Source organism: Plectropomus leopardus, chromosome 21 (assembly GCF_026936395.1).
Source record: "Plectropomus leopardus strain MGB_pleo_1.0 chromosome 21, ASM2693639v1, whole genome shotgun sequence".
Lineage (NCBI taxonomy): Eukaryota > Metazoa > Chordata > Actinopteri > Perciformes > Serranidae > Plectropomus > Plectropomus leopardus.
The window spans coordinates 4222744-4238623 of NC_142196.1; the positions used below are offsets into that span (position 1 = coordinate 4222744).

At 41.8% G+C, this 15880-nt stretch overlaps 1 protein-coding gene across 4 annotated transcripts in view; it reads left to right on the plus strand.

The window, feature by feature from the left end:
* zcchc2 (zinc finger, CCHC domain containing 2) overlaps window positions 1-15701 on the plus strand; it is a 30788-nt gene extending 15087 nt beyond the window's left edge. For 2 of the 4 annotated variants that reach the window (XM_042510119.2, XM_088072318.1), the window contains exons 6-14: window positions 1604-1707; window positions 2627-2689; window positions 3850-3910; window positions 4228-4348; window positions 6818-6885; window positions 7062-7138; window positions 7350-7466; window positions 8443-10113; window positions 10953-15701. In XM_042510119.2, coding sequence (XP_042366053.2) covers window positions 1604-1707; window positions 2627-2689; window positions 3850-3910; window positions 4228-4348; window positions 6818-6885; window positions 7062-7138; window positions 7350-7466; window positions 8443-10113; window positions 10953-11014 — 2344 coding nt within the window. In that variant the 3' untranslated portion in view covers window positions 11015-15701. Of the gene's footprint in view, window positions 1-1603; window positions 1708-2626; window positions 2690-3849; window positions 3911-4227; window positions 4349-6817; window positions 6886-7061; window positions 7139-7349; window positions 7467-8442; window positions 10114-10287 lie in introns of all 4 variants that reach the window. The other 2 variants (XR_006106982.2, XM_042510120.2) reach the window with 2 other exon arrangements.
* Window positions 15702-15880: the final 179 nt, after the last annotated feature.

The following is a 15880-nucleotide window of genomic DNA, read 5'->3' on the forward strand; positions in this document are numbered from 1 at the left end:
AGAGAAAGTAGCATATTACCTATTCTTATAATGATGGCACACTGGTGGCAGGTGCAGAGATAAAACAACACTTTTCAAAATGTACACAATATAAGAATATAAATAAGAAAACTACTCTAACTTAGGTTATGTGTGTAAAAAGCCATATATATATATATATTCTTATGTAACATTTTTTTAACAGATCTGTAAAATTCATCCCACTTTACCTGGCTGGGATTGTGCTCTCCCTGAGACAATCCTGACAATATTTACTGTATTTAAGTATCAAAAGTAATTTTATGGTATTAAATTTGAATGCTGTTAATAAAAAAGCAAGCGGTCAGAATTTAACATCACCTTAAAAATGCTCTCACTGGCCTTTCCCTGTTTAGATAAAGGTTAGAACAATGAGCTGTGTGTCACTCTACTGCTGCTGCTCCAACTACTCAAATATGTTGGTGAGCAGGTCAGCTGATCACACTACAATGACCAACTTCCTGTTGTGTTCACAACAGCAGCATGTGCACGTCCCTTTGTTCTCGTGAAGTAGCTTTGCCTCATTACTCTTCCTTTGCGCCCCCCTGGGGAGACCTCTACTCTAGAGTGCAGCTGTGTGTGTGTGTGTGTGTGTGTGCGTGTGTGTGTGTGTGTGTGTGTGAGAGAGAGTGTGAGAGTGTGTGTGTGTGTGTGTGTGTGTGTGTGTGTGTGTGTGTGTGTGTGTGTGTGTGTGTGTGTGTGTGTGTGTGTGTGTGTGTTATTGTTGGATGGGTGACAATGGGTGAGGCTGATTTTCAAAGCCAACTACGCCCTTTTTGTGATACACAACTCACTCACTATTCTCTCTCTCCCTCCCTCCTGCACTCACAGCATGATATCCATCAGTTTTGTTTTGTTAGAAGTGAAACTGTGGAAAGTGAAACTTATCTGTCTGAACTCTAGCTTTTCCTCAGTAGCTCAGCCCACAAACCAGCTGCATTGCATCCTATTTGCTGTGTGGCCTAGTAAGACTCTGACCTTTTTATGGGCCAAGGTTTAACTGGTGCCAGAGTGAAACTTTTTTGTTTGTTTGTTTGAGACTTCAAAGTTTGTTTAAGCATTAAGCACTTATTTGGATGTTAAGGACAAGTTTGTTGTTTTGGTTTGACCATAGTCAGGCAAAACCCAGTTCTGTGTAAAACATGTTTAGGGTCATTGTTAACTGAAAGTTTTTTCTTCTAAGTATGAAACTACATTATGAACATTATGTAGTGATTCTCATTGGATTCATGCTTCCTCATAGATACAAAAACAGATATATGTATTATAAAAATAAAAGAATTTCATTTTTTTCATTTTACTGTCAAAAGTACCCTAATATGTCTCAGATATACAAATTCCAGTCAAACTGTTGCTATGAGGACATTTGTGGAAGTAAAGAGGAATAGGAGCTTGACATAAATATTTGGAGAAATACTAGGAAAAATGTTACTGGCAATGTTTCTGGGTGTGTCTTGAATTTGAGTATGTCCCAGCTTAGTCAGCTGCCGACCACCAAAGTATTGCAGTTATTCTGCTGCATCATGTATTAGTTCTTCTGAGAGAGAAAAATATAACAGCCATGTTTCCCTCTGCTTGTCTTTAGGGAAAGGTTCCTGTCGGCTCCTCCAGTCTTCAGACAGACCAGAAAGGTCTGCAGCTTCTTTAATTGTGACTCCAGTTACTCTACAAAACCTGCTTGCTGTAGATGTGAGTATCAGACTAATACCATAGCTGCACTGAAGATGTAAATAATGCAGACAACAATACACTTCCACTGTGATCACTAGAGCAATTCAGGGATGACATTTTTCTGTAGGCCGACACAAAAGTTAACATCACCCTAGTTCCCTTTTCAAAACGCCTGTGGGATTTTTCCATTGGATTTTGTATCACTATAGAAAATAAGCTCTGTGGTTAACATTGTTTATAATACCTACATGTTTTGTTCAACACAATATTCTTCATAAATTCTCACCACTTTAAGGAATTTAGAAGCCTAATTGTACGCCATGCTCACACGACTTAACGTTGCCACCACAACAAGTTTGTAAATCTTTGTTCAGAACAGCTCGGCTTGATGACGTTCTGTATTCTCCTTTACCCACATATTACTTAACGCCTTTTTTAAGACACATAAAAGCTTCAGAGATTCTCTGCTTCTTGAGCGAGTCCAGTAATCACTGTATTTCTGTTTCTTCAGTTTAATTAATAAATGTATTGATAAATTTGATTAAACAAGCAATAACAGTAGTGTTATGTCACTTACACCCATCAGACAGATGAAACAAAGGCGCTGTTTTCGGAGTTGAACCACAACACCCAAAATGTGTTTATGTAATAATTAAGTAGGTATTTAAGAATTTATCTAGACGGCCAGCATGCAAACATATTATTTATCAGAAACGTAACTAATGAAAAACATGTTTTATCGTATTTTTCATCCACACACTCAAACTGGATCTCATGACAAGCATAACTGCAGATGTTGTCAAAGAATGAAGCACGAAACCAAATCCGGAGACTGCTGGGGAAAGCTGTACTGTCATGAATCTACAGCAGCAAATGTCACTGAGCCATGTCCAAAAAGTGATTACTGTTGATAGAAAAGTTATCTTTTTCTTCATAGGCAACTGCCAGCTGGGTAAGGCCTACCAAGGAGACTGCTCTGATGCCTCCAGTCAGGAGGAAGGTGAGAACAACTTCATTTATTGAATTATTCTGCTCATTTCCCACAGTTGTTTTTTTTCTGACAAGTGTGATCCTCTGTGGAGTGTAGAAGTGGCAGAGAGAGAGCCGCAAAGAGGACAAAAGAAATGCACAAGAGCATGTCTAATGAGTGAATGAGGCCCGATTGTGCGTACAGACAAAGCAGAGGAGCGGCCCACTAACCAGCGCTGCACTCATAACTGCAGCTACATAGTAAACAGGAAAAGCTAACTAGCGTTTATTTTTGGAGGTCGTTTGGAAAGGCTGACTGTTTCAAATCCTCATATTTCACGGCTATATTTGCCCGATCATGTGCTGGACTGAGTTCAGCAGTAACCACAGCCCTGGACTGCCTCCTGACCAGCATCAGAATGTTTAATGCTAGAAGATCTAGTATGTGTCAGAGTAATGTTATACTGTATTAACCCCTAAGGCCTACTGTAATATCACACATACTCGTATTGCACTGCACACAAAATGCACTTTTCAGAATCCAGTTTTAAAACATATTATACATTGATATTATATATTAAAATGTATATTTCCTGAAATACCCTTCTTTTGTTTGATATATTCATCCAACTCTTAAAAAAATACACACACACACATATATTATTATTATTATTATTATTATTATTATTATTATTATTCATCTATTTCAAATGCAAAAATACAAATGTTCTACATCTTTTTCTTTTCATTTCCACATAAAACATTTTTTAAAAAGTTTCACTTGGTAAAAATACCTTACTCATGATGACCATATGACTTATTTTATTAAGTGAAACCAAATAAGGGAAATTAAAAACAACCTCCCACTGAACCTAATACTGTCTTTGTATTTTTTATGCGCACCGACCTGTTGGTGAAATGTAGATGAACCTAACTCATTCTGATATCCATGTTCCAACATTAACATTACTCCCTTTGCATGGAACTTAGTGTATGCTACTTGCCATTATACTTTTATACTAAAGACTTTAATTTGGATTTCCTTAAATATCTGTTTATATATTCTATATCCTCCAGTTTGTCATTGTTCATCAAAAAGTGATTGCTTGCTAGTTATTTTCCTTCCTCACAGTGAGAAATCATTTGAGTATTAACAGTCGGTGTAATGATGTTTTGTTATTTTTTTCTCAGATTTGGAGTCATATGCTCAGGGACACAAGAAAAAGCACGGGACCAAGAGTCCATGTCAAGGGTAGGTACACCGTCAGTGGTCTGATCTGCGTCTTTGCTACTACGTTCTGATAAAAAAATAATAGCTAATTGTATAGAAACCAGGCGCATATGTTGATTAATATTCCCATAGGACTTGTTGCATAGAGTTGTATAGATTTAGGTATGGACAAATACTGATTACATCAATATTGATACAAATATTGATTACATCAATATTTGAGTGAACAAAATGAGTAATAGCAGTGAAACATGCTGAGACAGCATTTTTAGAGACATTTTTAATGATCTGATACACACAGAAAAAGACAATACTTATATTCCTCTATTTCCCAACAGTCTGCCTAGTGCCAAGGGCTCCCAGGGGGACAGTCGGAGGGGGGGCCACGCTGCAGAGCTCAATGGTCCAGCAGAGAGGAGGAAGAGCTGCACACTGAGGAGCAGCCAGGAGGCTGAACAGGTGAGGCCAGAGGGTTGCTGAGGAGGGCCAGATAGCTTGCTGCTGCTGCTTTAACCCTTTGAAACATGAGCCAGTTGGCTTCATTTTTTTCTAAAGCATGGGAAGAAGGGAATGAGCAACGTAATAAGAAATGGCCTTTTAAAAAAGGAATATAAATAAGAACTAAAAAAAAAAAATAATAAAAAATAACTAAGAAAGTGCTTTAAAAAAAGGAAAAACAGAGAAAATAACTGAAAAAAAACTGCTGTCTTTCTCTAACATAATTTTAAATATTGTATCATAAGATTTATAATTATGTTATTTCGTTCAGTAATTAAATCTGCAGGGTTTTTCTCAACATAATGCTTATTGTATTTTTCCCCATGTATTCAAAAGAAATCAAAACAACTTCCCCAGGTTTCAATGCTTGTGAAAGGCATCTGATTGTGTTAAGTGCAGTGTTAAGTATTCATGTTAATATTGCACAAGGCATACTGACATCAGGGAGGCTTTCTACCTTGACCAGAATGTAGTTCTCTGAAAAAAAAACAAAGGATACTTATTGTGGTCACATTTAAACGCGGTGGTCAGGTTACTCTGTATGTGGCCCATGAACTCATTGAGTTTGTCACCACTGGCCCACATTACACTAATGTGGTGTTGCACATTTTTAACACACGTATAATTTGGAGAAGGGCTGAAAACGTATGAAACATTTTAGTGGCAAATTGTTTTTAAACCGAGGATAAAAAATTCTATAAATGGCTGATAAAAGAATGTGTTGGTCACACTGTTTCCTGCCCAAGTATTCTCTAAGGTCCAGAGTAGGAAAACTGTCAACAAGAGTTCAGAAACGGCCGCATTTCCATATAAACACACCAATATCAAAAGGAACAAGCTCAATATTTAAAATAATTCTTCAGCATATTTAGATGATTATTGAATGTGCTTCTTTTGGGTTGAGGGCAGTGCAGGGCAGTGTCATGATGTTTTGTTTTTCCCACATGTTCCAGCAGCAGAGAGATTCTGCGGCGTCACTAATGATTAACTCGACTGTAAAACTCAGCTGCACAGTTCACAGTTAAGGACAATTCTTTGAACACTAGTTAATCATTATAGGTTGTAGGAACATGAAGCTATTCTCTCTCTCTCTCTCTCTCTCTCTCTCTCTCTCTCTCTCTCTCTCTTTCTCTCTTTGTGTGTGTGTGTGTGTGTGTGTGTGTCAGTCACACACTGCCACGTGAATGGGAGTACTCACCGCTAATCTTACTGATATAGGTCAAGACTGTGAGTGTGAGGCAGCTGACAAAGCACATCCCTGCTTTCTCTCTCTCGCTCTCTGTGTTTTTCCTTGAACAGGCTTTATAGGCATGACATTTGATATGTACACATATACACACAGGTATACACATGCATACATAAATACAAGTTATGTAAGGATTTCACTTGTCTCTTTTATTGTGCCAGGAAGTGACATATTTAGCAGCCACGCTGCACATTCCTTCTTTTTTCCATCCTTTAGGGTAGTTTCCTTTTTCCCCTCAGACTTTAAAAATTCAGAGCAATTTATTTAAATTTTTGGTAAGAATTCTTCCAGACTATTTCTTTAGCTGTGCCATTCTGTTAGAAAATCATTATATCTCTACAGCTCCCTTATCACAGTGACAGAGCAACCTGTCCTCTCTGGGCAGCCAGGTCTGTCTGTGTCTGTGGTCACTCAGACTGCACATGAATGTGAGTGTCTCAGGTTATTCTTAATAACTGTGGTTAGGTAGTCTGCCGCAGTATACAGTCTGCTTATTGCCAAATATGTTTCCATTTTGTGTTGTGAGCATTTAATATCATTCCGTCATTTTTTTTTCCTTTTCTTTAGCTAAAATTTTGGTTTTATCTAGTCTTCTAAATGATACCATTACTATTTGGAGGTTATCTCTCATACTCTCTCTCTTCTCTGTCACAATAGAGTGTTAATACCATACAAATGACTTCATGTGCTGTTCAATGTTGCTTCCCCACATATGCACATTTGCAGATTTGGCTGCTCCATACATGTATTTGTCTACTCATTCCTGTATTTCCATGTATAGTCCATATATAGTTGCTTGGATGGGGTTCAGCAGGACATTCAGTAAGACAGTGACATTCATGCAATATAGTAAACAAGCTAACTGTGCTAACGGTGGATCAGAAATTTGCAGAAACATTTTTTGTCGACACAAGATATCAAACAAAATCCAGAGACTGTTAAGTTGCTGTGAGCTTTTTTAAATCAAAAGGCAGAAGAAAGTGTTATTGCGGTGCTTGAAGGGTGAATTGTCTTTTGCTCTGTGCCTTGTACACAGCAGCCCGTACCAAGGACCGGCGTCAAAGTGAGACACACTCACATTGCAGCAGAATCTGGGGACAGTTTGGTTTTGTAAAGTGTAATGCTGTGTTCAAGGTTCTGTCTAAAATTTGTGGAGACGTTCTGATCTGCTGTCCTCTTCACAGCACCAGGCCACTGAGAAGAGAAGTCACCCAGTCACTAAAACAAAGAGCAGAGTCCTGCCCACTGACAGGTAGGTCAGAGACGTCATCACAAGTTCATCACAGTGATATGGAGACTTTGCAGCCGTCGATGTTTGAAGAAAAGTTGCTGGCAGCTCTCCGTCACTCTCACTACTCATTACATACCACATCTGTATCCTTGTTACTGTGTTTCTCTGTTGACATACTGTGTCCCCACTCTGTCTAGGGACAAGGGAAAGGGCAAAGGAGCTGCCTTTGTAGCCAACGGCAGGTTGGCAGCAGCTCTGTCGCCTCAGAGGAAAGGTGAGTGTTGATGGCTGTTGTAATGTTTGTAATCCTGTTTGACTGGGACTTATAATGGATGTCAGGTCTCATCCAGATAGCTCCATACACGGCAGCTCCGTGTAAATATACACTGTAGGATAAATGGGCATCTGCTTTGACACCAAGTAAATGCACTGTAGCCTGCTGTTTGGTGGCATTTCAGCAGTTAAACACACAGGTGTTGTTGCAGATGGAGGTTCTGGTCCAGATACGTTTGGTGAAACATCATCAGAAAGCTACAGCTCCCCATCCAGCCCTCAACACCGAGGACCAGAGAGCCTGGACAGTGAGGACGACAACAACAAAGGTAAAACACACTCACACACACTCACACACACACACACACACACAAAGTACACTTAAAGGTCCCATATTATGCCAATTTCCAGGTTCATGTTTGTATGTGGAGTTTCTACGAGAACATGTCACACTAACATTACATGCTTTCTAGGGATGTGCATCACTAGTTTCATCACAACACGATATATCAATTCTTTGGACAACCACAGGATATTTGCCAATATTAAAAAGACTGCCATGATACAATGTCAAATCGATTTGGGGGCGTGTGATCAGTATGAAATGGTATTATATGCTCATTTAACACATTCAGTTACAGGAAAAACTGCCACCCCTTTCTTTTGCTTTTTGCCAAAAAAAAGATAAAAACAATAGGGTTCCACCGATATTGTTTGTTTAAGGGCCGATGCGAACCAACCGATATTTATTTTCAATAAAAATGGAAATCTTTCTGTCAAAATTTTTTATATGGAATATAAAAAAAAAATACTTGAACAAAACCTTGTTGAAATGCCTCTAACAAATGTTCACTCAAAACCGAAACTCTCAACATCATATACAAGTTTCCTGCAACTTTTTCAAAAAGTGAACATTTGAAGAAAAAATGGATAATTCTAAACAGCCTCCTTATGTTTTACTAAGTTAAAGTTTCTCCCATGCTGACACTTTGTTTGCATACATCGCAGACAGTTGAGTGTAAAACTCCCATACTGCATTTTTGGATCTTTTCTTTAGTGTATCCATCTGCAATGAGAATTATGAGAGAGAAGGAGAGAGCAATTAAAGTAAGGCTGCGGTTATTTTATTAACTCATGACTAGCTTCAGTTATTACATGAAAATCTTTTTGGAAAGCTCTGTGTGAGTCTCAGTTATTTCCATGTTAGATTTTGTGGACCTGTGGTGTGCTGCATGCTTCTCCTATCGTCCTCTGTTGGAAGCATGTTGGTGTAAGTGGACTCACCTGATCCTGTTTCTCTGTCAGACACCGACAGCCACTCTGATGACTCCAGCAAAGGTCCGGGTCCTGACGTGTTCTTTACCCATCAGACTGATCCAGCTGTGGTGGGGGCCGTCTCCTCTGTCCACCCTCTGTCTTCCAACAGCCACCAGGCCCAGATGGGACCGCTTAGCCCAGGGACCAGCACAGAATTCCCCCCTCTCTCCTTCATGCGCTCTCTGCCCTATGTGCTCCCCAACGGGACCGCAGACCCTCCTCTTCCTCTAGTCCCTCACCCCGGCCAAAGCATCGTCCCCGATGGGAAGCCCTCATCTGGGACCCTGATGATGCAGATGCCCCTAGTTCCTCCAGCTGTCCCAGGACCTGGAATTGTGGGAGAACCAGAGAAGAGGGACATCCCCACCTTTGGGATCCCACCAATCAGCCTCCACCCTTCAGGGAGTCCAGCTGTGCAGACTCTGGTTCAGAGGTTCAAAACACCTCTGTCTCATAGCCCAGCTGGCACTGACGGAGCGTCAGGGGCCAGCTCTGCTCCTGCTGCCCAGCAGGCTCCACACCAGGCTCCTGTCAGAGCCATCGGCCTCATGTCTCCTGGTCCCACGTCCTTCTCCTCTCCTCTGCAGCAGTCTCTGCCCTGCCAAGACCCGGCCAGCGTCAGCTCCGGCCTGGCCCCCTCTCTGCCACACGGGGAGACTTCCCATGCCAAGCACCCCGGCCTGACCTTGCCCTCCGGCCTGCCTTCTCCCTACTCCCTGCCCCCCGTCCCCCCCTCGGTCCTACCTGCTGTAGGAGCTCCTGCAGCCACTGGAATAGCTCCGTCTCCGGGACATGTGCAGGCAGCTGTTCCTCCAGCTGTGCCCACCCACACGCCTGGACCTGCTCCCAGCCCCAGTCCTGCTCTCACTCACAGCACGGCGCACAGCGACTGTACGTCCTACAGCAACAGCAGTGCTTCCTGTGGAAGTGCCCCTGTTGCCCCCGGCAACCCTGTTACTCCTCAGCAAACCCAGACGCAACAGCTGCCCCCCCAGCAGCCAACACCACCACAACCACCACCACCACCCCCGCAGCAGCAGCAGCAGCAGCCGCAGCCGATGGGCTGTGGGACCTGCGGCTGTCACAACAACTGCGGGAGCCGAGGCAGCATCAGCAACAACAACAGTGTCAGCGGGGCCCCCGGCTGCCAGGCACCTTTATTCTTCCCCCACCAGATGGCAGCAGCAGCACGGCAGGTGTTCAGCGTGCCCCCACCTCTCTTCCAGCTCACGAGCCTGTGCAGCAACAGTTACCTCACCCAGGCCCAGCCTCCTCACCAGGCCAATGGCGCCACCACCTTGCCCCCCTTCTTCCCCAGCGCTCCACCTCCTGCACACCCGTCCCCCTACGGCCCCCTGCACACCCACCCTCACAGTCACGCAGACGTGCCATCGCACATGCTGGGCACACAGGCCGCAGCGGTGGCAGCCGCCGCCGCTGCAAACTACAACCTCCAGCAGCAGATGGCGCCGGCGGCATCATTCTGCCAGCGCGTCTACCAGCATGTGTACCCAAATCCTCTGGGGATGCTGCCTGCCGCCGCACTGGGAGGAGGCGGAGTCAATAAGAAGAGCGGCAACGTGTCCTGTTACAACTGTGGTGTGAGTGGCCACTACGCTCAGGACTGCAACCAGCCCTCCATAGACTCCACGCAGCCAGGTAGTGCAGACACACGACACAAACACACACACACACAAACACAGGAAGCCTCACTTTCCCTCCACACAACCACAAATAGTCTGAGGCAGCAGATGCTGCATTTCTACTGCATGGTACGGCACGACTCTGCTTATTTACTTACTTCCTCAAATCAATCTTTTTTTTTTCCATTAGCAAAGGTTTTGGTGAGCAACCACTACTGTTTTTGGTGAAACCCTGGTCAAGGTGCAAAGGTGGAGTTTAAACTCTGCAGACCGCTGATTGGTCAGACAGAACCATCACTCACGCGACGACTCGCACAAACCCGTAAACTATGCCAAACTCTCTGCTGTGCAGTGGATGAAGTGCAGACATCCCTCTGTTTGCCAGTGAAAGGATTCAGGGAAAGTCCCATTCGAAGATGATGTCATGGCGGTTTCACAAGACGGCACTATGGGGATCAGCTCAGAATCTTCACTTGCCCTGGTACCAAAAGTGAGTTAAGCCGAGTCAGGTGGAGCCGAACCATGCAGTGTGAATGCGGCAGGAGAGTCCAACATTGAGCGCAGACTACGAAACATTCAGCCTCATCGCCACAAAGCGACACATGCAGGTCTGAACTGCTGCAGAAATGAAGTAATAGCAAACAAATGACTGCCAGGACGATGCAAAACACTCAGTCGATAGTTTAAGGTGATATAAATGAGTTGAATTAAGATGGTGAAAATGTAACGTGTCCGGTTTAGTCTCACTGAGCTGAAGTAATACTTGCTGTTTCTCAGCCGTAACTGATTGTAAATCATTTGTGTTTGGATGCATCTCTGTTTGTGTGCATGTGTGTGTCTGTGTTTGTACCGCAGGTGGCTTCCGGTTGAAGTACGCAGCCTCCCACATTTCAGAAGCACTTGACAATGCCGACTGAAGACGAAGAAGAGAGGATGAAGAGGAGTTCTTCCGGTCTGGTTTCCACAGTGACGGTCATCTGTTCTTCCAGGCTCTGTGAGTGAGCGGTGCACTGAAGCTTCTGTGTACTTCTGGGAAAAAAAAGTTCTCAAAAGAAAGTGACCTGCCAAGGGCTCAGTGGACAAAGCCTAAGTACTTGTGCCTGAGAAAATCTTGTTCCCATGGAGATGATTCACTGTCTCGTGCACAGCGACGGTCCACGTGACTCCTGCTCCCTTCCCTTTTAGTTTGTCTTTGATATTTTTGCACTGAGGGTTGGAAACAATTAACTTATTACTTAATTATTAGAAAGAGATTTTGAGGATTTTTTTTTTTTGTTTTTACATGACAGAGGAGCTGAGTCTCAGCTGAAAAAAGTTCTTATACACTTATTTCTAAAACGGCGTATTTATGCTTTTTCCTCATTATTACTGTTCACCTAGGATTTTACTGTCGGACAGAATTGTACAGCAGTTTTCAAACATTAAATCAAAAAAGTAATGTTAGTAATGAATTTTATGTTTGTTTTCATTTTCAGTTTTGCTGTAAGGTTTTTGAATGTACACCTTCTCAGTTAAGGAATGTGACCGTATCAAAGTGTATGGATCTCATGCATTTTACCACTTGATTTATGTTGTGGGTGGAAGGTAATTGCTGCTTTGTAATGTTATCTTTTTTTTTTTTTTTTTTTGGTTTGTTTTGTTTTTATTTTAAAAATAGATTTACTCGTTGAAATGCACTATAGTGAAGCAGGAACACAAGTGCACTAAAACAGAGCGCACCAACTTAGCAGACTTAAGGATTTGTTCATTTTCATGATCCAAATTAATACGAATTAACAAACTAATCAGCGGATACAGCATTTTGACTGTTTTAGTGTGCTTCGGTATTTAGGTGTGAAGCTGCTTTATTATGGCAAATGAGATCTCGGAGCTCTAAAACGACAGATAGAAACACAGCAGGAGAGAAAGTCCTGATCTCAGTCGAGTCAGGAGCAACATGTCTCGACTTCCTGTACAGATTGGAATTGTTAGCTGCTGTCTCTGGGGCCTCTCGAGAGGATCAGGACTGACAAGCTGACAATTAAGTACTGAAATTGTTGAAATGTTGCTTCTGTCAGTGTTCAAGGTACAGTTATGAGAAAACTGCGTGGATGAATTTATGAAAAAACAGAAGCAGTCAGAACGGACAGCATACCTCAAGTTATATCGACTGAGTCAAGACGTTTCTGTAGGGAAACAGCTTACACTGCTGTCCTATCCTGTAGGTATATTAAAGGAATACTTCACCTGAAAAATAAAAAAATGTATATCAGTTACTCACCCCAGGTTACCTTGAATTCTGTAAGACAACTTAGATTTTTTTCTTTTTTTCCATTCCTCCACAGTAAACAGAATCCAAAAATAGGCCAAGATTCTGAAGTAATGGGGTCCACGTTTAACAACAGCAAACAAAACATCTGTTTGCAAAGTGTCACAAAACTCACGCAGTGTAATCTCATGCTCAGTGCTTCCCAAACACATGCGTCTTCGCTAAGGAGCTCATACAAAAGGCATATGACGCTACTTAAGTGTTTTATATTGTAATGTTTTAGGAAATGCATGTGTTTGGAAGTCACATTATCCTGCAGGAGATTTGCTGCTGCGGTAAGAATGCTCACATTTTTGAATTTCACTGTGCAGACGTGTGAGATAAACAGTTCTCTTTACACGTCAGTAAGTGATATACAAGTGGTCATTTTGCAGGTGAAGTATTTTGTTAATTAATGTAAAGGTAGTTTTATATTTGTATGTCAGATCACCTCTTTAACGGTTAACTGTTGACAGTTGGTTCCATTCGAAACCATAATCAGAGCAGCAGAGTAAAAGAACTGTCTGTTTCTATACTTTTTCAGTCAATGAATTCATCTGACATGGTTTTTGGTTTTCTTACTAGACTGTTGATAACTGACCTAAGATGTCTGAAAAACGTGATGTCATTTGAACTGAGATCCCTCTACATGGAGAAAAACACTACACATGCAAAACAGCAATTGGCAAAAACATCTATACTGTAATACCTCCACTTGATTTGAAGCAAGTAGCTTATTTATGCTCTTTGGTGGTTTTCAAGAAGTATTTTGGGAAAGTTTGATACAATGCAAGCAGGCAGTGTGTGAGAATATGGAGTCCCACTGTGTACAGTATTAATTAGGTAATAAATGAAACTTATTGAAATTATTAGAGACTACTGAAGCTCAACTCATTATTATGAAATGTTATTTCATCATTGTCTGTTTTATAGTTTGGTTTTGTAAAATAATAGAATTTTGTGTTATGTCAGAATTGGTTTGACACTGATGCTAAAGGCCCTGACACACCAAGCCAGCGGTCAGTTGGTTAAAGTTGGGCCGTCGGTGAGCGTTCGTTGTCGCTGTTGCTTTGGTGTGTCAGGGGCGGCGACCGTGGAGCCTGCCGGTGAATGATATCACTTTGATTGGCCGTTCGGCTCAGCGCACGAGAAGAGTAACGAAAGTGAGGAATGTAAACAAACAGCTAAAGTCAAGAGAGCGTGAGATCAAAACAAACTTGTTCTTTAAGGTAAGATTGTTTTTCTCTAACCTGAGCTCTGAGGAAGAAACTTTTTCCTGGTGGTTTGAGTTTTTCTTCACTGGTGCACGGTAAATATGCTCGGTTGTTTTAACACCGGTTTGTTTTGGTAATGATCTAACTGGCTAACCAGCATCTAGCTGGTTTCTCTCTTTGAATGATGAATACTGCTGGTGTGGAGGGCTATTAACTCTCACACTGGGGCAGAGTGTACGAGCTGATCGTCCGTCAGTTTGATGTGTTCATGAGCAGCTTGTAGGTCGAGACACGGCGACGTGAGGCGATGCAGCAGGAGACTCATCACTGCTAGTTCTCTGATGACAGTTAAGTGTGTCCGGGCCTGAAACTCGCACTAACTAAAAGAAAACGTCACCCACAAAAATGACCATTTGTAAATTCCTCATCACTCGTAACATTGAATTTGTATTTCTTGCCATAGAGAATGGAGTATCCAAGCAGAGCACAGAGTTGTCATTCTTCAAAACAATAAAAAAAAAAACATGGTTTAATACAATTTAGTGATGTGAAACGTGGTCCCATATGACTTAATTTCATGAAGAATGTGTGTCTTTTTTGGAATCGTAGTTCACCGTGGCAGTAATAAAACTGGAGCACTCTTAAATTTAACTTCATTTATTAAAAATGCATGTGTTGGGAAGTACTGAGCGTACGCCTGGACACTTGGATTATACTGCAGCTGTACTCCTGGTTGTGTGTGAGTTCATAAACGCATTGCAGTTTAACTTAAAGCCCATTTGCTTAAATTTAGAGGAGTTTGTTCTGGGGGATTCTTCATTCACTACGAAGACATGCGAGAAAAGCTATATTTTCACTAATTCAAGGTTATACACAGTGAAAAATTGATACACAAAGAGTCATTTTGTGGGCGAAGTATTTCCTTAAGAGTGAGGGGACGTGGTGAGCTTCGAGAAGAGAGGTTGGGGACAGCTCCATCGCTATGAAAAGGTATTATTTCGAAAAAGTGTCATTTAGAAACATGCTGTTAAAAAAAAAAAAATGTCCACGCTGAAATTAAATTTCATAATAATGAGATAGTTCATATATTTTAAACAGTGTATTTGTTTTCTTTATGATGATTTTTTTTTTTAATTGACACTTTGGGGTTCCATATGAGAAAGTGTGTATAAGGAGTTATCAGTTCTCGTACTACCAATAATTGTGAGGTAACAAGATAACATTAAACATCTCATGTCCTGTTGTTGGTTAAATGTGTGTGTGTGTGTGTGTGTGTGTTTGTGTGTTTGTGTTTGTATAGCTCTGTGGGTGACAATAACAGAAGTTTGTTAAGAATTCCTGGCAGCTCTGAGGATGCGATTTCTTCTCAGTGAGTTTGGGTGAATTATTTTCTCCTTTAATGTGGTGTTACACACTTTCCTCAGCAGCGTTGTATCTTATTGTGTCGTTTCTGGTCGCGGGGGAGTGTGCGTACGGGTGTGTGTTTGTGTGTTACTGCCGTTAAGTAGTTTTCTGAGCTGTGTGGATGCTCTGTTTGTTTTTCTTTTGCTATTACTGCTCAACCTACTGTCAGTGCATTAAATCTATGCATACACACTTGTTTTCCTGAACGCCTGAAGTGACGGGACACGCCGGTGGTGGAGACTAAGAGCTATTTTATGTAAATCTGTAAAGGACGAAAACCCTCAAACACACTGCTGTTAGATCGAACTGTCTCCAGTTTCCCATTGAATTTATTAATGTTTCTTTCTTTCATTCGACACTTGAAGCGGATCAAAATCCCACATAGATCTAGAGATCAGGAGCAGCGAGCAGACACGGAGCAGTCAGATCAAGAGGGAAGTCTGGTGTATATACTGAGGATTTTCCAAACTATCTGAGTGTAGTTGTATTGACCTTGACGGTTTGAAAAATGCTGTACTGTATATTTGCAAGGGGTCACTGCTGCCACCCTCAGTTGTAATGTTTACTGTACTCTTTGATATCTATGTATCGGAAAGGTCAAATATATTTCTAGAACGGAATTTGGATTTTATGCAACTTGTTGATCTGTTTCTTTTCCTGTAATTAAAAGCAATAAATATAAAAATGGAACGTGACAAATTTTTTAAAAACATTTTTTGAAAGATATTTTTGGGGCTTTTTTGGCCTTATTGGATAGGACAGAGAGTAAGTGTGAGAGGGGGCGACATGCAGCAAAGGGCCGAGGCTGGAGCCGAACCTGCAACCGCTGCCACCGACGCCCCAGAAAGTGACTACTTTTTATTTACTGTTGGGGACCC